Source organism: Gallinula chloropus (assembly GCF_964237585.1).
Source record: "Gallinula chloropus genome assembly, chromosome: 2".
Taxonomy (NCBI): Eukaryota; Metazoa; Chordata; class Aves; order Gruiformes; family Rallidae; genus Gallinula; species Gallinula chloropus.
Window position 1 is genome coordinate 132,313,461 of NC_140086.1, and position 24,715 is coordinate 132,338,175.

At 39.4% G+C, this 24,715-nt stretch overlaps 1 protein-coding gene across 1 annotated transcript; it reads right to left on the bottom strand.

Annotated features, from left to right (window-relative positions):
* Positions 1-522: 522 nt before the first annotated feature.
* Positions 523-20,014, bottom strand: LRRC72 (leucine rich repeat containing 72; the record flags this gene model as incomplete). Its single annotated transcript, XM_084260243.1, is given in 10 exon segments — positions 523-652; positions 654-677; positions 2,199-2,226; positions 3,400-3,564; positions 5,521-5,610; positions 10,167-10,280; positions 11,709-11,790; positions 14,637-14,706; positions 18,216-18,289; positions 19,985-20,014. Coding segments are annotated over 10 exon segments (807 nt in total).
* Positions 20,015-24,715: the final 4,701 nt, after the last annotated feature.

Below are 24,715 nucleotides of genomic sequence, written 5' to 3' on the forward strand. Positions count from 1 at the left end.
TTGAGACCCAATCAGTAGCCCCACAAAACTAGGACTTTTCAGTGCACTCATGCAGCACACAAATGAGCAAGGTGAATCGTTAATCCCTCTCAGCAATGAGAAAAGCTTAATGCTCACTTCCTCATACCTTTGGGGGAAAAAGACACATTACTGCCAGTCATCACAGTACGTCTAATACTCCAGCAGAAACTAGAAAGAAAGAATTTATCAATTACTTATCCTTAGTTTCTTAACAATTAAGTTGCAGTTTAGCTTTAATAATTTCTATAATAAAAGTTGAGTAAGGGTTGCTTTTCAAGCGGCCTTTATTCTAACATTGCTACTGTTTGTCTTTTTTCTTAATTTCTTCACCCTCACTATTACATATCTGATGGTAAAAGGAATGTTATACTAATACTTGTTTGGGCTGGAAGTACATTTAATTAGATGGGTTAGTGTACTTGTTTTATAGAGAGATTAATTCACTTAAGGGGCTCATCTTCGTATTAGAGGGAGGAATGGTTTTTTTAAGGAGGAAAGCACTCATCTAAATCGGACTGTCAGCTTCTCAAGGGGTTTGCCTGCTTTGTTTTCAAGCCGTCTTTCTTGGCAGGTGGCTACTTTGTTCCAGTCAACAGAGGAAAATTCCATCAGAGATCTTGTCCTTGCCCGCATCTTCCGGGTTCCCAAACGGGACTCTGCAAAAAGAGCAAAGCAAACGCCCGTTATCGGAATGTCTCCAAATGACTTTGGAGCTGACTGACTGGACCCATGCCGAAGAAAGTGACCTTAGAAGTCACAATGACACTCATAGTAAGGACTGGGAAATGTTCAGATTTTGGAAGGCTTCTTTCTGTTAACAAATTTAAGAAAGAAAAACAAAATGGGAGAAGGTTAGAATCACAGGATTCTAAGGGGAAAAATCACACCATGAATGATTTAAAATACAGCTACAGTGGACTTCAAAATGTTTTGCTTTCACTGTTTTCCCCCACAAAAACTAGAATTGTTGTATGCTTTTAGTGCTCTGATTCAATGGGAATGATAAAACTAATGTTAGGGTTTCATCATGATATGATACCCAGTAATGCAAATGCATGTTTACTTCAACTCCTTTAACTATCCACCATGCCAACAGCCTTCTGCAAGTGCCAAATCCAGAACACCGTGAGCTCAGGTATCCTGCCACAGCTGCAGTCTGGGAGAGAAAAGCAGCAGACACACAACAAGGCAGAACTGACAAGGGCTTCATGTTAGACCGAAACCTTTTACCTCAGATACAGTATTAAAACCTGATCTTGTAAGAACTTGGCACTTAAAGAGGTACCTGTAGTAGCACACACCTAATAGAAACTGTATGACTACCTCCACTTCATCATAAAAAGGTGCCTTGCAAAGCCTAAGCATTCACAGTAGTAAGACAGAGAGGACGCTGCCCATCACCTCTTACCAATGGGGACAGCTAACTCTGCTGAAAGTCGGTATGAATTCATTTTTAAACATCAATTATCTTGATTGTAAAAAGCTGCACTCTGAGTAGCTACACAAAATCAAATTGTTACAGGATGTCATCATATGTAGGCTGCTATTATTTTCTTTATTAGTATTTCAGATATTTTCACATGTGAAGCTAGAAAGTAAAAGCAAGCCTGATGGCTGAAGGTTGTAACAAAGAAAACATCTAAAATGTCGCTGCATTAAAGTGTGACCTTTATACTGCTTCACTCCAGACTCACAGAGGTAACAGAGATAAGTTCTACATTTAGTTTGATCATTCTGAAACCAAACAGAATAAAAGTAACATCAAATACAGACTAAAAAAGTCATACTACAAGTCAGTAACACTTTTCCAGAGTGTATCTATTGTTGAATAACTGGTCAGGAGAAAGTTTTTCTAGGCCACAATACAGAAAAGCTACTCTGATTCTCTAATACTTGCTTTTTCTAGTGATCAGAATTTGATCTTGTAAATAAAAAGCAATTTTATATACCCATTTTGAAACACGTAATACCTTTCACTATTAAATTCCAGACACCAGCAGGCAGGTTGTCTCATCAAGTTGCAACTACATTAAATACAAAAGACCAGAAAATTCCTCAAAAGCTCCTATTTACTGGATGTTTTCTCTGGTTGGGTTATTTTTAGTCACAAGAGGATGAAATTAAGTAAATGTCTGTGAGATGCAAAGGAAAAAGAGATAATACAACAAATTACTTACTTATTTGTGTGATTTCCAAATTCACAACCTATAACAGAAAAGGTTGAAGACAGACATTAATGGCTGTACAGCATTCTGATTGGCTGATCCTAAATTAAGTGTTCACTTGAACTGAAAACTAGAGGATGATTTGAAATGTTCAAGATCATCTTCTATTAAATTCCTGTGGAAACAAAGATCTGTTGGGGTTTTTTAATGCTTATGTAGCTCTTATATTTTATTGAGCACACACATTTCCACTGCCCATATATGTGAAGGATTGCATGGTAAAGATAAAGATAACTGTAAGCCTATTTGGATCATTATCAGCAAATAAAAAAATAAAATTACTGAATATGATTAAACAATAATTTTTCCCCAAACCTGTTTTCAGATTTAATATTGTGATATATAAATTAAAATAAAATATCAGTTATTTTATTACTGTTCCAAACTTCATCTACACCACAGTTTAAAATGCTGCCATTTCAGTCATCAGTGCACAACATTGTTTCTCTTATCTTTAAAAAATCAAACAAGCAGACAAGATTGTGTGGGATTTCAAGGTTTGTTCCAGATTTTCAAGCAGTACAAGTCACAAGGTTCCAGGCAGTATTCACCTGCTTTCTTGTGCCAGGATCATGCTGTCTTCCAGATCTGAATGTTTTAAACACTCTAAAACGTCTGCTATATGGTATTATAAAACATATTTTTTTTTTCAGCTTGGAAAGCATAAAAAGGGCCCTGCTTACAAAACAGGCAATATATGGAACATTTAAAACACTTGAAGAAAATTCTTTCTTCAAGAAATTATTTTATAAAAGCACTAGAGGGCATCAGAACTCTATGATGTTGACAACTGACTGAGGCTCATCCCAGAAGTGTACTGAGAGGTTCCTAATAAAGTAGCATTAAAACTGAACACTCACAAGACACATATACTGAAAAAAAAAAAGAGTTTTATTTGTTCAACTATCTTCAAAGACAATTCTGTAACTACAGGTAGTAACCAGAACTTATTTGCCACAACAGCCTTAGTAGAAGGATTCAGTTGTTGCCTGTTGCTGCTACTAGTTACTGTGTGAAGCGATCTGGTTGAGTTCCTGATGCATTTATACATCATTACTAAAAACAATAACGTTTTATCAGATAAATGATAAAACCTTTTTCCAATTCAAATCCCCTAAAAAATGTATGCTTTTCCTTACAATATTATAAATACCTGGGGGCATCACCAGTCTTCTGGCTGGTTGAATGCATCTGCTAGATCCCACTGGAGTTCCCAGGGGTGTCTTTACTCTCTTTCCAAACGCTATTGACTGCTGCACGAAAAACCTTGCACAGTTACAAAGATGAAGTGCTGACTCCCTTTCTCTTTGGGTAACTACTGGTAAAAGGGATAGAAAAGAAAAGATTATTTTTTCTACCAACTTAAAAGATCAGTCTTTTCTATCTACATGCAGAAGGTGATTCCCTTTTTCTTTTGTGCAGAGTTTTGCAACAGCAGCGGAGTAAATCTGCATAATTTCATCCCGATTCCAAACTGGGAACCTGGAGTGACACTTCCTAAGGCTTTGGGGTGAAGCCCTGTCCAGGAAAATAAAGTTTTTTCTTTTGGGTGGAGTAGCATCAGAAGTTTTAAACCACAAAAACTAGAACACATTTTTCATACTGCTTAAATGAGATTTACTGCAGAAGTCAGGAAAGATTTGGAAGTTTCTCTATGAATAGCAAAACCCAGTCCTGGTTCAAGGTCAGTTCAGTTCCCGTTGCTCAGCTACAGATGAAACTACAGGAGTGCAATCAAAACAAAAGCTTCTTTAAAAAAAAATAAAATAAATTAAAATAGCTTTAAATTTTAAACAAAGACTTTGAGACTGTTAAGTCAACTATGGGCTGTTAACTTCAATTCTATGAACTGCAGACTAATCTAGTACTTCAGCCATGGAACAGAAGAGAGCCAAAGGTTCAGAACAAGTAACTAACTCTGGTAGAAGCATTTTGAAATCAGGGGGGTTTTTAAGTCATGGTGTCTAGGGGACTAATTAGGAAGGAATTGCAGTAGTCATGCCTGGAGGTAAAAGAAGTGTGAGCACATGTCTTGGGTAAAGGAGACAGCCAGGACTATGCTGAGGTAATGCTCCACAGATGGTGAAGAAGCTTTGTAATGTTAGAGAAATAGTTCACTAAATAGGAAGTCCAAGGTACAGCTTGTTAGAAATTAATGCCTCAAGTCTTAATCCAGGGCTGATTACAGTATAATTGTATTTAGATTAAGTCCAGGAAGTTTTATGGAAATGTTTCTAGAGCTGTAAATGCAACATATATTTTCCAGCACATTGAGCTTCAGTCAGTGCTCCCAAGTCAAGATCATGAGTAAAACAGCCCGACAGACGTGTTGCACACACACGTAGCACAAGGAACAGGAGGTACCAGTGCAAAATGTCTGTGTGAGCAAATGGTTCCGTGGTGGGATCCAGCAGCTCCTCATCAAGCCCTGACACACCAGCTTTCCTTCAGGGCAGAGCTACGCAGCCTGACAGCACCTGCAGGTGTCCTGAGGCTGCCTTGCTCAAGTCCTGCATCCTCATCCTGGGAGCAGGTTTTCAGCATTACATCGTTTCTCCTCGCTACTTCCTTAGGAGGTAGAGCTGCAGTAGGAATCGACACTTCTCAGTGCTCTCCAGTAATTTTCAATCCTCCTGCCAATCATAGAGCTCCCCAAACACCATCAAGAACAGAATCACCAAAACTGATTTTCTGGGTCTGCTGTGGCGTGTTTATGGACTGATGGATTTTTCACCTGGCTATTCTTATGTTTGGGTTTGTGGGGTTTTTTCAAATAAAATTTACAGTAGACAAGCTGTGAAATATCTCTTGATGATTTATGAAGATTTATATATGAAGGCTTGGTCAGTCTGTACCTCATCAAGAAAAGTGCAAGCGTGTATTTAAACTGTACAGAAGCATGTAGATAGCTGAGGATATAACCCAGATCTAAGTAGACACGTTCACCCATGTGAACATTCCAGTTTGAAAGCACAAATGTACCTACATATTTATAAGCACAGGCTTTTATCTGTCTTACCCCCAAATATATAGACCAATATACAAGAAAAACACCATGTAAAAAGAAAAACAAAAGCATTTGGCAAGGTAAACTGTTTATGCCAGGAAAACTATTTCCTCGAAAAATCTTGCAAAAATGAGTATCTCTTCATTAGTACTTTTGATGTATCAACAAATGCATGGAAAAGGCAAGATGAATACCCCTAGTTTTCCAAATGGATTAAACTAAAAGCAACTGTCAATGGGTTGTGAGAAGAAAGCAATCCTTACTTACACTTCCTGTCGAGGAGCTGTACTGAAGGAAGGAAGTATATCACATAAAGCCGGTAGTCTGGGTCTTGTGCCAGAGGGTTATGGAACAGGTCTGAAAAATGTATATAGAAAAAACAAACAAACAACATCACAAAAAAACTCCCCAACAACCCAGCAAAAGAAAACCCAACTAATTTAGCAAGGCAGGAAAACAAAAAATCACTAACCACCAAAGATTTTGTACAAAATATTATCAAATTCAAATTGTCCTTGTGTTAGGTAAGCAAAGCACAGTCTCTATACATATGCAAAATCACTCAACTAAACACATACTGCAAGAACTGGCTTCTTGCAAAGCATGCAAAATACCACAGGCAAGAACTGAATAGAGGTGGCATCATGCTCTCCAAACCTTTGAAGGTTTGTTTTCTCTTTTTTATGACATACAGACATAACCACCAAGTGGTTGCTTTTCATTTTCAGGTGTGCTGTTAAGTGTTGCCTATTTTAAATAACAGTAGTCTTTTAGGTGTGACAGCTTAAAGGTAAGACACAAAATTTGTAGGGGGAGGGAGTTATTAAAAGCAGATGTGCTTTAGGACACCTAAGGCTTTCTCCTAGCTCTTACAACATTTTTAGCTCACAGACACAGCATAAAATTAAAATACCCAGTCTTCTGATGTTTTGACAGATGACAAACATGAAAACTCAAGTAACTTGAGCAAAATGTTTAAAAGGGCCCAAGTTCCTGACAGCCCAGGTCCCACTAAATTGAGGCATTAAGCTCCATAAGCCCCTTAGCAACCTGACTAAAACACACTCAGGTTGACAGTACCTGAGCAACCAAAGCTTTGCAGCACAGTGACAGCTGTGGATCCGTGCTGCGTGGTTGCTTTGCCAGATGTGGACTACTTGCCTAGCTGACATGCCTGGTCAGTTTGTTTCATGAGAGTGATATCTGAGGTTGATTAAAATAGATACTGGCTCGTTCCCAGACCAGCTAACAAACAAACAAGTGTTGTTAGGTGGTGGTTGTTTGGGTTTGGGGTTTTTTTTTAATTAAAAACTATAATAATGCTATTTTTTTTCCGTATACAAACAACATTCTTCTGAGATGGTAATCAGGAAGCTGCTGCCTTGAGATCAGAGCAGAGAAAAAAATTCTTAAATTAATTATTTTGACAACTTCTGCCATGGTCTACATTGGTCTGGTATTCTCCTTTTGAGGAGACGCTGCTGCTAATATTCACTCCAGGGTAAAAAGATGCTGTTATATGTAATTTTAGCAGTTAGGAAGGGGAAAGTCATATTAAAAAAGCAAGTAAGAGATACTAGATGAAGAAAAGAGTCTGGAAATATTCCACACGGATTTGTAAAGTACAAGATGCCATTTCCTGTTCCACGGCATAAGCGTGACTCCCAAGAGGGATCAATGCTCGATGGGATTTAGCAGCAATTTTGAGGGGGCATTACGGTTGGAATGGGTATCTGGTATCTCCTACCCAGAAAACGCCTGCTCATGTATTCAGTGAACTTAAAATATTTTCATTCTTTAACAAATTTTTAAAACCACTGTACTAGAAATAGCAAGAGACCCAGAAGGTGGCAGTAAAAGCAAGTTTCATTTTACCAAGCAAAGTAGTAAATGGCTATTTCTTCTACAAAGCGTTAATCAGAAAGAATATTAGGCATATATCTGATAAACGTGTTCTTGAGTCAAGAAAATGTGGCAGCTTTCCAGAGAGAAAAATGTTTCCAAAAGATCTCTAAAAGCAGGTATGTTTGGGAGTGGAATGGAACAAAGATCCAAGAGAGATTTTTCCAAGGCACAAACTGGGGTTGATATTAAGTACTTCTTAATCTGGATGCTACTTGGAGCATGTCCCTCCTCATCGACTCTGATCTGTAGGTTTGTTTTAGAGTATATGAATTTTTCTACTGCCTGCTCTTACAATAAATCCAGCCATTGTATGGATCAACATGGTCTTATTTTACAAAACATCTGGGATCAATTCTTGGCTCTGCTATCTACTTGCTTGTCAAGGTCATGCAATTTTACGTCTACAAATTAGGGATAATGCTTTCTTCCTCCCCAGGTTTGTCTGTTTTCTCTGTTTGGAGAGTAGGAAAAGAGCGTGCCTAACCCACACGGGGCAGAAAGGAACTACTGTGGTGGAAACACACTGAAGCACAGAAATACTTTTCTGAGGTCTAGCAGCAAGATCTTATCAGCTGTGGATAATAAATCAGCTAAGGCAATTTACTGAGTACACAACAAAAATCTTGCATTCAGAGAGCACAAAGTGAGCCCGTGAAGAAGCCATTCCCATCTCCCAGGAGGCTGCAGTTGTGAGAAGCCCTACCAGTAAATCTTCAGAAGCTGACGTGTCTTCCCGAAATGCCTGATGAAGGGCAGTGGCTCCGCTACAAATGGAGCCCAGAGCAGGGGCTAAAAAACACAGCAGGGCCTCGAGCAAGAGAAATGCAACATTTTGGCAGCTGGATGCTACTTCTGAAGTGAACAATCACAGTGTATCAGACTGCTCTATATTAATAGTTCTAATGTCCCCAGGAGCTACAAAATAATAAAGGGTCATTACACACCCAGGGGCTCTGTTGAAGGCTGGAGAGTGGGTTTGTTTCAATGGGATTGTCCAGCAATAACACAGCCTTACCTCACGACAGGGAGAACTCTCCCCTTCCCACAGGAGTTCTTTACTTTTTTTAAGGTGAGTTATGATTGCAGGCCTTTTCAAAGCCACACAGTGCAAATCCTGCACCCATTTCACATTTCTGAATATTGCAAATAGACAAATTATATAGCAGTATGATATGATATGATATGATATGATATGATATGATATGATATGATATGATATGATATATAGGACATGACTTTGAAAATTTATTTTGTTCATTTACTACTGTCATTCACTTCAAATATGACAGTGCATTTATTAAACCAATACAGTCCTGTTAATTTGAGAACTCATTATTATGAAATCTCTTTGAAATACGCACACTGACAATTCTTTCATGGCTGCAAAGGTCAAAAAGGAATGACTGTAAAGTGAAGGTTATTAAGTTTCTCCCACTGATTAGTGTTTACTTTCATAGCTTTGAACTAAAGAACAATTTTTTATCAGGGTAAATGGTTCTCTTAAACACTTCATTTTCTGTGGTTTTCATGCCGCCCTGTTAACAAGAAGTCACAGCAGACAGCCAGGACAGCTGACCCAAACTGGCCAAAGGGATATTCTATACCATATGAGGTCATGCTGAGTATGTAACTTGGAGGCTGGCTGGGAGCCAGAGCTCTTCAGGAACTTGCTGAGCATCAGCTTTGGGTGGTGAGAAATTGTGCTGTTCAGAATTTAGTTTGTTGTTGTTGTTGTTATTATTATTATTTTTTTATTAGCAGCAGCAGCAGCTTCCTTTTCTATCTTATTAAACTGACTTTATCTCAACCCCTGAGTTTTACCCTTTTGTCCTTTCCAATTCTCTCCCCCACCCCACTGAGGGCAGGGGAGTAAGTGAACAGCTGTATGGTTGTTTTAGCCACCAGACAGGTTAAACCATGACATAGGTCTAAAACATTAAATGCAAATGACTGCACCATTCATACATAGGATGTCTGTCCAGACTTTGCCTAATCACTTCCAAAACCTGCATTTTTAAATGGACTATTTCTTCAGCCTTGTAAATAATGAAAAAAAAAAAAATCACAATAATTTGGCCAGCGTGTTGTCTTCCTAAACACTTGTTTTGTTTTTCAGTCTTGTCTCAGTCTCAAGTTCAATTCAAAGTGTACTTTTCAAGCCATATTTTCCTTTTCCACAACCAGACATGCAAATTTTGGCATGCATAAGGAGGCATGGCTTGATCACATTCACCTCCACTAACTGTGTCACTAAGCCCCAAAACTTCTTTCCTGTTTTCTCAAAGTCCTGAGTGTTTGGTGCGATCTATGATGACATTGTTTTAGGAACAATGAAAGAAGACTGCTTACACTTTCACTCTCAATAGGTTAATAGCAGACAATCCCACTTTCCCTGGAGGCTAATTTTTACATTGTAACTTAGTGGCGCCGACAGTGTCTTGTAAAATCTAATTTGAAATTTCAGAGCTGATGCTACTTTCATTTCCAGCCAGTATATCAAAAAGCATGCTGCTTAACAGATATTGTTATCCTGAATATCTAAAGTATTCTTAGACTCCCGAAATCCACAGTCTGCCAAAAAGATGCAGAAAGTACTATGAGCAACAGAATTAATGAGACAGAAATTTGGGTTCTATAACCTATCACTCACACTCTCAACCACAGCAACACCCATTTTTCAACTCCCTTCACCTCTTGATGATCTCACCCTACTCCCATGTTCTTTTACAAAAAGGAAGCACTTTGACTGCCTCCAAGCTACTCCTCATCCAGTGAGACTGGCTAACCAGCAGCCAAGAAGAGTTAAAGTCTGAACTCATTTGGCAGTTTTTTCTTAGTTGAGGTACTCTCTGTGGAATTTTCATGTCTTTAGAGATCTCTTTCTTCTGCCAAATTTGGTTGAAATTGATAATTAGCTTCAAAAGCTAATGGCAAATGATGCGGAAACAGACAAGAAACATCCTGATAAGAAACACTAAAAGTTCTGAAAAACAAAAACAAGGTGTTACTTAGGGTCTGCAAGCTTATCATTCCTTTCAATTCCTTCACTGTTTTGCCAAGTTCTTTTAACTGGTTGTCATGAAGCAACAGAATCCGTAATGCACGTAAATGTTTCAGAGCACCTGAAATAAAATGAAAAATAATTAATTATCCTCACCATACTTGACTGACTTTATTAGATAATTATGTTGCTGTGCTGTACACTGACTTTGGTTTTCTATCTATCTATCTATGCCTGCCTTTTGGTAATACCTTGCAGAAGATTAGTAAAAATAATACATCAGAGATTTCAATATTGCTTTTGTCCTTCCAGTCACATCCTTTGAACATATGCTTAATTTTTTTCATTCCAGTTCCTTCCATTTGTCCCCATCACAAGTGCTCCAATTAACATAAACTGCATCCTCCTCCTTTCCTTTGTCCTATACCCCACTAATCTTGGATTAATTAATCTTCCTTTTCTTTTTACCCTAATTTTACCTTTTCCTCACAAGCAACACTATATCCGTAATACTACTTCTCCTTGCCTCACAAGCAATAGTGAAGTCCCTAGAAAATAGTTCAATTCCAATTAATTACTAATGTATCAAAAAGTTACTACAAAATATGGTTGTGGCTAACCCAGAGTATGTGTTCCCCTCCTCACACCACATCAGGCTCAGTCACTTCCCAAGTTCTATATAGTATTTCTCATCCACATTTCTCTTCCAACGATACTCCCTCACATTTTGTTACCTTCTGCATTGTCTTTGGTGCTTGTCTTTCTTTCAAAAGTGCATTTTTCTCAAAATCTCACAGAAACTAATTGACATAATTTCTTATCACAACATTTTATAGGGTCAGAGACAAATAAAATATTAACATCTAAAATGTCTAACATATACATGAGTTTATTGTGCTTTGGCCTCCTCATTCACAAATTCACCAGTCTGGTACAGCCACTTTAAGCTACAAGAGCAAGCAAAACTGAAACAGAAGTGTAACACAGATTCAAGTGTGCAATAAAACAGTTTTGTAGCAACTTTGCAAATAACTTCTGTTTATAAATGCAACTATATCATGAAGAAACTGCAGAACCTTAGTGACCACCTTACAAGCGGAACAACATTAATTTATCACCCCTTATTTTCCTGTTAAGCCGCAGCACTGCTACCAGTTGCTCATCATATAAGGAATGTCTTTCAACTGGTACTTCTGACAGCTTATGGAGTATTTGGTCAGCAAGAGGACTGCAAACCATCATGTAAAAAGAGCTTTGCATCTTCATTTTCAATATGAAATATGGTCATATAAGATTAAAAATCTTTTACAATCACCTCACATTAAAATGAATGACATTTCATCCCTTAGACTGGGATAAACATATTACCTTATTGCCACTCAAGCATTCTAGATCAATTAAATCTCTAATAATTAGCATGTACTGTTACACATATACAGGAGCTTTCAACCATTACATTACTTGCTGCTGTCCACTTTTATAAATTTTAATGCCACTACACAGAAAGAATAGGTCTCTGCTCAACAATCTAAAATGGGAAGATTGATACCTGATATATCTGTCAGTTCATTATTGTTGAGATAGAGTTCAGTCAAGCAATAGTTTTTGTTCAAGAAAGTTAAATCTTGGATCTGAAATTAGAGTTAGGAAAACTGTTAAATGTCAGTTTAAACTTAACTTTGGAGAAGTATGAACACAGCCTCTTGAAAACTGTTTAACTATAGGTAGTTTCTTATATTTCTGTTAAAGATTCCTGCTTGAAGGACTCTTTTGACAGCTGAACCTTCATTAGAAATACAAATTCCACAATAAATACATGTCGTACAGCCTTACCTAATTATTTTAACTACAAGCTGAATTTTTGAATTTGGAAATAGATGTCATTGAATTACTGGTCTTCACATTTTCTTTTACGTTTAGTTGTATTTGAAATATGTTTTATTGTGAGAACACCCTTGTAGGATGTAATAATTATATGTTGATTTAAGAATACTCCTGAAATGCATCCTTGGAATAATCCCAACATCTAGTTTTAAAATTATTTCTTCACCAGCAGATCCAAGGAACACATAATTGTACATTTTTAAAAATGACATTTAATCAGATTTACAGAATCTACTACAATTACAGAAAAAACAGTATGAATGGGTATATTCCTAATAATGAGTTATCTTCAGTCCCTACGAAATCTCATCCCTTTGCTTGTAAGAGCTCAGTTCTAACATCTTCTTGAGTTCAACACAAGGTGAAGGGTGAGCAATGGGATACCAGGCTCACCACTGGAATCGCTGAGAACTGGCAGTACTAACAGTGCCAAAGTATTTATTCTGCAGGTTAAATGCAAGAACACCCCCCCAGATTTTTGCTCCTGACATTGATTTCTGTGATGGAAAGTAATTTGTTAGTGGGGGAACGATTTCAGTCCTTGAACTGTCCCACTGGTTTCAAAACAAATGTGCTTGGCTCGGTGTATTAACAGTCTCTGCAAGTTGGACAGAGGTGAATAAGATGGAGGTTTTACCATAAAGTTCTCTGAAATCCTCTCAAGAAAGTTGCTTTAAAGTTCAAAACATACCATTCTTTAAGTCTTGCTTCACCTCAGAAAAACCTGAGGTGAGAAAAACCTGGTCCAGTGAAACCAGCAATATTCCACAAACGAAAAAATCCTATGTGTCATAATGATTATTGTATCTTGCGTAGAGTAAAACCCAAACTTACCTACATAGTGGTGTTTCCCTATCTTTGACAAATTTGGGGTTTTTAGCATCGCCTGAAGTTTAGTTTTTTGAGATAAAATTATTGTGGTGCATTTTTAAGGAGAGAAAAAAAAAAATCTCAGATCTGAGTTTGAAAAAATACGCTCCCTGTGTTAAAGCATTTAGCTGAGGCTTCTCCTAAGGAAAGCCATGGTGCGGCTTCTCCACACAAGTTATATGGAAAATGACTTTTCCATACAATTTACACAGAACAGCAGTAGAAGCTCTTTGTTACCACTTAGGTAGGAAAGTGAGATCTGTACAAAAATCTGTACAAAAAATCAGATTTATTTATCTTTTATGGTCAGCAAGATCAATTCTGCTTAGTCATTAGGCCATTCCTTCTTATCCTTTAGTGTCTTTTAGAAAAACAAGAGGAAAATTTATTGTACATGTGATTTTTGTTTAACCTTCTAATGTATTCATACTTTTGCTTTTTTTGAAAATAGCTGGATAAACCACAGGTCTTTCAAAGAAGTCGACATAAGATGCTACATAATTGCTGTTAGCCTGGGGCAGCAGATACACATACACTCCTAAGTGACATGGAATGTAAATTTATTTTTTCTGCTGCTCACAGAGCTACTTATTTACCTGAGCAAGCAATCCCAGCATTTTAAGAACTTGAGCCCACTGGGAAAGTCATGTAAATGACTGTACAGTAAAAGATTTCAAAGGAGGCTAGAAATTTGCTTCTTATCACTTTTCTTGCTTTTTAATTACCAATGGCGAATGGTGAATGTTTGGATTATGTTCAGCCATTTAATAACAGTTGGCTATATATTTGGAAATTTCTACATCAGGATACTCTACTGTCAAGTAGATGATTTTGTGTAAGATACAATGCACTTAGATTTGGCTGGAAACTGTAGCATCCGGAGATTTTGACAGAGCATTGTCTTAAAACCCCTAAAGGATGCAATAAATACTGCAATCTTGATTTGCACAGATGGAGACAGTAAGGCACATGGTTTGAATAACTGATTCAGGACCATACAGTGCATTGGAAATGAGACAAATTTATGTGGCCCAATGTCATACTCTAAACACTCCCCTAGAAATCTGTTAAATCAAACAGTTTAGGTGACACAATGGCAAGAAGGCACCCCAACAACTCAACCATAAAGTCCTATCTATTCCCTGCACACAGGGAGAAGCACATCTGAAAGAGTCACATGTCACTCTTGTTTGCATGAGAGCAAAAAGGAGTCTCATCCCAACCACCAGCCTGCCAGGAAATAAGCCATACATGTCTGCAAGGACATAAAAAAAGAGAGCTATGCTTTCCTTGCAGTCTACTCCTTCCCCAAAAGAACACCTTACAGTCATACCACCTCTCTGGCTGCTCCATGAGCTGCCCACTCTGGTGAGCTGCACTGGAAACCGCTATCCCAGACTTCAGGTATCGGCATGCTATCAGGCAATCTTACCAATAACTTAGTTCTAAGTACACTCAATCTTTCTTGTTATTGCTAAGGTATAACTACAAAGCCTCAGCTTCTTAAAAACACAAAATTTAAAAATGTGATGTGAATCTAAAGGAAAAAATATCAGTTTATACTCTGATTTCTTCGAAGCTGTCATATTTAAATCAGTTAAATTTGTCTAGAAATTAAAAAGAATGTATTGACTTATATAATACTTTGTGCTAGAAAAATTACAAAATAATAATCAGAGAGTACAGATTCATTGTTCTGCTCTTTAAAGGAATATCTTATTACCTTGTTGTTGTTAATCCACAAGTACCTTAACCTGTGAAACCGTGATAGACTTGGGATACTTCTTAGATCTCTGGTGGAGGGGGAAAAAAAAAAGAGAGTAACAAATTCTTAACATTAATGGTGCTTAATCACTTCCTAAGCAGTTGAGTCTTTTAAAATATTATATAAGGGCTGAAGAGCCCCACTTTTGTAGAAATCACAGCAGAGATGGACATAAAGAAGGCAGAGACAGTGTAAGCATTCTACACACTTCACAGGTTGACAAAGCAGCAGGCAGTAAAGAAATGGGAACAAACTATGTGAATTTTTTTTTTCACAACAGCGTTTATTTTCCCAGGGAGTTTGAGTCCCATGTACTTTGCAGTTTGTAAACTTCCACTCTGAACACAGGAGAAGTCTGGCATCCTGAGGATGCAAAGCTAAAACTGCTTTGAAGGTGCAGAGTGGATTTTCCAGCTGCAGTGCCAGAGAAGTCAACAGCACACAGACAACGAGCACGTCAATGTACATTTCTCAGTATTTTTCTTATTAGCGCATATTGTGAAATCTTTTGCCCTTTTTCCACCCCTTTTCTCTCCTGTTCTCATATAAATAAAATATATTAGGGAGGTGGTTGAGTCACCATCCCTGGATGTGTTTAGAAAAAGGGCAGATGAGGTACTTAGGGATGTGGTTTAGCATAGGACGGGAACAGTTGAACTTGATGATCTTAAATGTCTTTTCCCACCTTGTGATTCTGATTCTGTGAAAATCAGTGTTTACTCACAGTCATTAGCAGTCAGGTTTTAAATCAAACTGCACATCCACTGAGTCTCAAACTATCTCCTGTGTGTTGGTAGGGGTTTTTTTTTGTTTAATTGCATATCTCACACTTTAGGCTTGCTAGTGTGCTATAAATAACAAATAGCCTACTAACCAGAGAATATTAGTGAGCTGCTGAGTAATTTTCAGTAATTGCTCCTCCTTATGTTTCACTTTTAAAAATAAATTGTCTTGATCTCTACTGGAATAATTTTAGATGACCTTTACATGACAAATTTTAACTGATATAATAAACCTTTCCTTGTGGATTTCAACCTATTGCAAGACTAGAGCCACTATTTCAGAAAGAACTAACAGGAGTGGTAAAAATTAACCTCATATCATCAGCCTAAAGCTGTTGGCTTGTTTTCCAACTGTGAACCCTCCTGATACAGACAAATGGGGAGTGGACACTTTTGCTGATACAGTATATGAAAAAAGATATCTGTCAAGAGCAAACCTGACAAAGTTGAGGTGCTCTACTTTTATCCTCCTCTATTTCTGAAAATCAGATTATCCCGTGCTGCTGCTTTGTTAAACTGTTTGGCTTCCTCAAATAATCCATAAAAAAAAACCCTGCAAATACATATTTACATGTCTATTGTAGTAAGCAGAAAAATACATTACTACAAGAATTAAAGATGAGCAGATGAGTGTTAACAGGACAGCTCTTACACAGCAACTAATTCTTCTGTATGGTTCTACCTGCACACCCTGAACTACTTTTCAGGTAGCAAAGACAAAATTTCTTCATATTCTTTGTCCCCTCTGTTCTATACCTAGTTTACAAGTTTACAGAGTTTACTCCCTCTCTAGTAACAGCCACATCTTGACTATCTCCAAGCCTTGATCTGGTGGTCCATGGTTTTTTTTCTGGTATTAAGGCATTTAATTTGCCCCAGGTAGAGCTTAATTCCTCTAACATTTTAAAGGAGCCTGTCCCTTTCTATATGCCTTCCAGACTTCGCATGTCTCTTACAAACTGATCCTTTTTGGCCTGCAGCACTCTTTTCCTACCTACTGCTAAGCTAATCAGTTTTGCTAGGATGATGACAGATTTCAGTGTCCAAAAATACTTTTTTTCATGTCCCTTCAACAGTAGTGGTTTAAAATTATAAACTCATTCCCTCTTATTTGATTGACTTTAATCATTATTTTTTAATTTTCTTTTTTCAGCCAGCAGAAAATCATGTCAAACCAACAGTTAAGGAGGCACGATTTGATACTGAGATTGGCTGAGGTTCAAGGTTTACATAAATTCTTACAGAATAAAAGGAATTCACTTCTCTCCAATCATCAAAGAAGCCAGCTTGCATCATCTTTCTCAAAACGGTTTCATGGGAGGAAGGCTCTCTGACATTTGAACGTTTCTTCTTATTCCATACCAAAAATATATTTCAAAGCCAACGAGGGCACACATTTAAGTATTTAAAACCAGAAATGTGCCTATTAAGACTGTATACAGAGTCTCAATTATTTTATACAAATGCATGATCATTTTCTTGTACTGTTTAGAAACTAAAACTACGCTGCTTCTAATTTTCTCATTATTTAATCTTCTCCCTTAGACTTTATGTATATTTTCTTCTTTCTGAAAACTTATTTTAATAATTTTGACAGTAACTATGTTTTACATTTTGTTTTCACAAAGTATCAAGTGCTTTCTTGGTGTAGATCAGGAGATATGCTAAGGAATGTAAAGATACTAATGGGAACATTCAGACTTTCAAGACCACCTGATCTCCACTAAAATCAGGCTAGGCAACACTGAAATCTCTTAACACTTTTTTTTTTTTAAAAAAAATTGCATTCATAGGACCCAAAGATCTTGAAAACCTGGGCCCTGAATTATTAAACTGCATTAGTTTTTTTACATATAGCATCAAGCATACAAACAGAAGATGCAGTTGTGAGGCTGCAGACAGGTATGCAACACTTGGAACTATGCCCTGGCCAGAAATTCAAAGCATGCTTTCCAAAAACTTTGAAGTATGTCCTGTCACGCATCCATCTCTCTATGGTAGCCTCTCAGCATGTTCATCCTACAATATACACCTCTATCAACCTAGATCACCCACAGGTTCATGAAAGCTTTGCCTTCCTTCATGTAACATGTTTTTTTTTCTCTTCATCTGCCCTACATCTTAAGCTCTTTCATAAAGCTCGCAGAGAAGATCGGCTCTCTGATCAGCACTACCAGCCCCAAACAAGTGCTCCTGTACTTACTTCATGTTGCCCTACCCTCCCTTCAATTCTTAAAAGTAGAGATGCAGGTAATTTCAAAGGTGCTACCAATGAGTTTTACTGTTGCAAAAACAGATTTCTTCAGGGAGGTCAGAAATTTGGCAGTTCTAAGACCGGGCAGGTCCTGTGTTTTTTCACTTACCTCCTTGATACACTTTCCAGCCAGCCTTGTGAGCCAGTTAGAACAGGCAGAGATCAGCCCATTAAGCCTCACTCCTCTGTTCCCTGTGGTAGAAGTTCATACACAACTCCATGAACTCAAAGACCCTCGAGCAATTCTGGGTTGCTGGGGAAGGATTGTGTATCTAGGACTGAGGCAGTCAACTACGCTGTGAATATAGTTCTGCTGTGTCTGTCAGTATCTCTCCACCATTTCTGCCTTCACATCTATGGACTAGGTATAAATATGATTTACTGACATTTCAAATATAAATGATGTTCAGAGACTGTTTCAGAAATCACTATGAAAGGTTACTATTTACTCTGTGCTTCACTTTAAGTAAAAGCCAAACAAAAAACCCATATTTTACTTACTGTCCAGCCAGATACAATACTAAGACATCCACATTCCTCTTAAAGCCACAGATTTTCAGCTGGTTTTCTACTGCCTGACGGTATACAGAACATTTGTCAGCATAATATACTGCATAATTATAGATTCATTATATTCCAGCATATGCTTATTCAATGTCTAAATTAATATGCACAACAAAATTAATATATGCATCACAGCACCTCAGAAACTATAGCTTAATCCAAGAGAGAAAAAGAGGTATTAAATTAGCAGCCTCTATTTTTAATTGATAAAAATACTCCCAACAATTATGTCCCACTTACACTAATTTTCTTGTCCTGTGGAGAATCATAGTTCATAGATATGAAGTGAGCAACTGGAGAACAGGCTTCTCCCTCAGGTCAGCCAAGTCAGTACTGATGATCAAGAAAACAGCTTACCTTGCAATACAGAGACCACTTTATCTTATGCAACTTTACACAGACAATGTTTTAGAGTCATGCACCCAGAAAACCCCGCTAACACACTTAATGTTGAAAAATGTAGACACAATTTTGATTTTCAGAGTACTGATGTGTGCTGTGATTTTTAAAACACAACGAATCCTTGTGTTACGGATCTCAGTAACAGTTGATAAGAAGCAAAATGTCTATCAGAAAAAATGGGTTTACTACACAAGTTATTATGCTGAACATCATTCAAATCACTATTGTTTAAAACACAAAACTGTTACAACTATACACATCTAAAATGGCTTGAAAGCTCTGACAGGCACTTGCACAGTGGCCTGTACTGGCTGCACAATCACCCCAGGGTGTTCTGGGCATATTGAATATACATGGAATAACTGTGGGTGCACTTGCAGACGTGCGGGACGTGTGGGCGCTTCCTCAACAGAGGAAGGAAGGAGTTTGTGGGACCCGGAGCGCACACCACAGCTCATGTTGGGACAGTGGCCATTTGCCCAGGAACGCGCTGTGGCCGTGAGCCCGACCGCAGCTGTCAGGTAGGGGAAAAATAGACACATTTTTCTTTGCAGATGGAGCGAGAGGTTCTATTTAGAGAAAAGCAGCTGTGCGACAACCCCAGGCGTGTTGATGTCTGTCTCTGGGACTGCAGAACGTGCACAGCTGCCAGACATACCGATGGGGAATGCACATCTACTGCTGAACTGAACTGGGTTCGACAATCGAGCTCAAGATGACTGCGCCATGGGTTTTCTCTTTCTCTAACTCCATTATTTGCGGTCTTATCTCCTCCGCGCCCCGGGAGCCCCCTTCCCAGTCAGCCCCGGCTCTCCATCACCCCACCCCCGTCCCCTGCAGGGGCCCCAGACGCTCCCGCGGAGTTCAGGTGTGCGGCTTCTCCCGGCCAAATCCTTCCCAGGAAGGGCAGGCTATGGCTAAGGGAGAGGGGCCGATTGCCTCGGGGAAGCCGAGCCGCCCGCTGCCGCCCCTGGGCGGACGGGCCGTGGCGGGGCTCAGCCACACTGCCACGGCGAGGGGGGGGAGGTGTGCTCCTTCCGTTGCCGCGGGGGAACCCGAGCGCGCCTCATCGGGTGTGCGGTACGCGGCTCACTCCTCGCCTCTGCGCCCCCGGCCCGGCAAAGCGAGGGGGCGAAGCCGGCGCCGCCCGCCTGTGGGGCCGGGCCGGGGGCGATGCGGAGGCGGGCGGGCGGGCTGTGAGGGGCCGCACCAGGGGCGGGCGCCGTTCAGAGCGGCGGCGGAGCATGGGTTCTGGCGGCGTGCCGGTACGGGGAGAGAGGCGAGGCAGCCGCTCAGCGACTCACCTGCCCGCAGGCGCTGGCGGCCGCCGCCATTTTAGAGTCCCGTTCCTAGGCGGCCGGCGGGGGGTGACAGAGGCTGGACGGGTGTGGTTGTCCCGGCGCTCCCTTTAATACCCAACTGGTAGCCCAAGCCTCTGCTAGGTAGTCTGCAGCTGCGCCTCCGGCCGTGCAGGGCTTCGCGTCGGGACAAGGAAGTCGATGGCGAGCGAAGGGCGCTTCCCCGGGGGGTAGGGGCGGTGGGTCCGGGTTTCCTTGCAGGAGACCTCGGGATGGCGGCAGCTGAGGGAAATTGAGGGGACCGGCTTCACCTCTGGGAGCTCTCCTGGGTCGCATTCACTCGCAGTCCTGAAAAAGTGTGCTGCTTGTGTCTCTGTGGGCTTGGGCTTGTGTGGGGTTTTAAAGCAGGAATGTCGTGTGCCTGTATGCATATATGTCACCTATCATGAAAATACTTGTGACTTAACTTACAACTAATTTACACCGTATCCATTCCTCGTTTGCAACTTGCAGATCACCTACCTTGCTGCCTTCCATCCCGGTTCCTGGGCCAGGCCTGCTGCTGTGACAGCACGTTTGATTGTAAAGTAACACCAAACGTTTATGACATCCACATGTGTGAGCAACTGTTGCCATGTTGTTATTTTTATAACCATTTTACTGCACAGCACAAGCTGAAAAATGGAAAAAGCCATTGCTCTGTGTGTGAGCACACTTCTGTGCATGTAAGACAATAGAAGATGTTTGATCAAGCTACATCAAAAGTATGTCTGGAGACTTGGAGCTTTATTTAGAATTTAATTTACACAGAGTACTCAAGTTAGCAGAAATACTCATTGTAAATTATGTGCAACTGATATACAAAGAGCGAGAGCTGTATGTGCAAATATATGAATAAGCTTTCCCTCATGGAATTAATTATGTGCATGCCTTTGCTTGTTCAGACCACTGAAACTAGATGTAGTGTGTATGATGGAGGAATGGAACTACAGTACAAGTTTTATATTGCAAATGTCTACTTTTCATGGAAAAATTGTGTGGGTGGCTTCCATTTCAGCTAAGGTAGCTTTAAACAAATTGAAACCTCAAGAAAAAGACTAGACATCTTAAAAGTATAAAACTGACAACAAAAATGTCTTTAATCACTTATTTCAGCTTCTAAAAATATCTGTAGGGTATTAAAAAGCATAAAAAGGGGAAGTGTACCAGAGAAGAAGCTGGTACACAGATCTGTATTTACATTCATTTTACATTGAGTTCTGTGTTTGCGATCAACAAGAGAAAGCTACCACTTAGAATTGTACAAGGTGAGATGGTTATTGAAGAAAAAGGCAACTTCAACAATAAAATTGTTTTATCAGTAGTCCAATTAACATGATATGACAAGCAAATTCAGTAAGCTGGGGAGAGACAGAGAGAGACACCCTCTAGAGAATATCTTGTTGGGTGATACTCATGGCTGAGGTTTGTTTTGGGATGTTTCAGTTTTTTGTGGTGCTTGTCTCTATTAATAACTGGTAGTTACAGACTTAGTTGGATGCCTAAATAGAGACTGTTGAATAATTCAATAAATTTCTCTTTCTGCATCTGCAAGTTGACACGTAAAATCTGCACGAGGTTTAAAGTGGGCAGAAAATGAATATTTGACTATTCAGGCTGAACCACTGCCACATTTTACTCTAACCCTGTGGTGTCCTTTTCCAAAATGCATAACCTATCACTTATTTAATCCCATTCCTGGATTGCTGTGCATAAATAAATGATCACTTGTCTTTTGGGATATTCAGAATAATGACTTACTTGCTATACATGCTTTTCCAAAAATTTCTTGTTATACTTCTGTGCTAAAAATACTTAATTTGCCTAGACATGGATACACAGCTGCAAGAAGACAATGTGATCTTACAGAACGTGATAGCAGCACGTGATGATAGGGGAAAGCACAGATCTGTTTGCACTGACAAATGTGGTAGGACAGAACAGGAGAGTATTAATTTTGTAAGCCGCTGGGACTGCAGATTCGTAGAGGAGTTCATCTGACCCCCAGAGTAACACCTTCCATACCCCACAGAACTTCAGAGGCCTCCTAGCGCCTTTGAGGATGTCCATGCTTCAGCCCCACACCATGGGTAGAGGGAATTGTCACTGTATCCTTTGGAGACCACATTATGGAAACATAATAGGTTCGCTTTGGGCAGTGAAGTTCAGGCTAAACCTGGTTTAAAGCCTAACTGGTCTCTGTCCACATCGTTGAGCCCCTGTGTAGGGGCATGGGTGCTTTCTAGTCCAGCTTCCCACATTCTCCATCCTCTCAGAGGAAAACATGGTGGGAAGGGTTTTATCACAGTCTCGTAAGTGACGCTTGGACAAAAATTAGGTGATATTCTTTAGGTTTTATACTCAATTCCTGTTTTCCAAGTCCTGTATAATTTTTTAAAATGACAGATTTCTCCATTTCCCCATTTCTCTGTATGGTGTACTAGACAGATTTTTGTTTCATGCAGCATCCCAAATATTTTGTGTAAAATCTACTTTCATGTTCACACATACAATTAAAACTACTTGCATATTGGCCTCACCTGTGTCGTCTCATCAACCATGGGTTAATACTGAGTGCATTTCAGTACCTCTCCCTGAGAAGGGAAGGCATTTTTACTGCAGAGTTATCTAGTGAAAAAAGAAAATATATTTAACAATGAAAAATAAGATTGTGAGGTTGCACTCACTACTTTCTTAAAGTGATACGATGTCAACCATGGCGGTATGGTGCCTGCACAGTTCTTCTCTGTCTTTTGTCATGAAATACTTACCAGCAAAGGTTCTGGGCTGCCTGGCTTTTCCACAGGAGGTTTATTTTAAAACTGCATTTTATTGAATTAACTAATTTCTGTTGGAAGGGATCTCCGGAGGTCATCTGATCCAACCCCCTGAAGAAAGAAGACCCTACTACAGAACTGTTTGTCATCTCACATGCTTGTACAGTTCTCCTTACCTACAGAACATCCATCAAAAAACAAGAGAATTATCTGGGACAAATTTAAATTTGCCTGTGTTACACGAATGCTACATAGAAACTGGTACAGTTAACTTGCTTTTGAGTTTGCAAATAAATTTCACTTGGAAAGGAGTGCAGAAAATGCAGAATACTGTAGCTAAATGCATATTTCCCTTTTTCTTCTTGTTAACGGAAATAATTTATCAGTGTTTATCAGGTGAAACCTGGGAGCCTGAGGAAAGATCAGCAGGATATCCCACCTGCATTCCAGCGATTGCTCCAGAAGAGTGCAGGTCTCCTGTAGGTCCAGTAGCTGCAAGCCCCGTGCAGATGTTTCAAATACTCCACGGTATCTACCCGAAGCATTCAGGCACTTGAATGACTTCTCTTGCTCACACTATTAATCTTGCTGATGGCACTGACGACATCCCAGTGACCCTAACAAGCTCAGCAACAGAAATTTGGGAGTGTGGGGTTTTTACAATAAACAATATAACCTTGACCCAATATTTAAACAGTTCAGCATATTTTCAATTTGAAGCAAGTGATAAACCTGAATGGGTGGACTACTGCCTGGGAAAGAAGAGGCTTGAATTGTGTAGTTTTTCACGTATTGTGTTCAATACAAACTAATATATGTCACACAATGGGAAGCGTAAAGGAAGAAGGCAGAATAGTCCATATGCAGCCTACAGCAAAATTGTCCCAGCAGACTGCATCACATGGGTGAAGCAGCTTGTTCAAATCCTGCCTCAGTCTGGCTTGACATCTGAATGCTCCCCTGGAGAATAAAGACCATCACCCCCACAGATGTGACAGGCCTGATAGAGAAGTGCTCCAACAGATATCTAAATGCTCACTCATTTTTCTATCAGGGCAGTTTGGATGTATCAATCATTTCCACATAACCAACCCCTAACTGGGCTGGTTTCAGAAGCTATTGATACTGAAAAAAGACCTTTTCACTATCAAAACATATTTTTATTGTGATGGCTGCCAAAATAGTTTTCAGACATAAACATGTGATATGTTGTCTTTTTAATGTGTTGGCCATGAGGCTGTGCTTGCATGGTGCGGGACTGTGCCGTGCAGATGGGCAAGTGAACTTCCTTGGGTATTGGAAAGTCTGTATTCATTGCTGGTCCCTAAACAACCATGAGGGTTCAGGGAACCAGTTCAAGGTGCACAGGTATTCCCAGTAATGACAGTACCAAAAGTCTAGTAACTGTTGTTCAGTTAATGTGAGGAAGATACGACATGGCAAGTACATGTCCTGTAGTGAATTCATACTGTAACATGAAATACATGCAAATGGTTAGATGTAAATGCAAAATGAAACTAAAGTCTAAAGAAGAGTTGGAGTTTATACATGTAAGAGCTTGAGTGTACATTGATTAAAGGGGAAAAGAGTGCAATCACAGTATCAGAACTCTTAATATTATCTTAACTGTACAAAACTTAATTTATTGTAACACTGATCATGCATCTTGATCTAAATATGGGAAAAGTTATATTTACTGTTTACCTGGAACTGAAACTGTTTCTTCATGCCTTGTGTACTGAGAAAAACCCTGACTCATCTGTCTCTCAGATTTGATATTTTGGGATCCTGTAAATTCTGTTCAGTCTATCAAAGCTGTACTGACCTCAGCTGTGTGAATGAGTTGATTACATGCTATGCTACTACTGCGACTCTTACTCCCTAATGATTGTCATGTACTCAGTACTGTACCTAAGCTAAA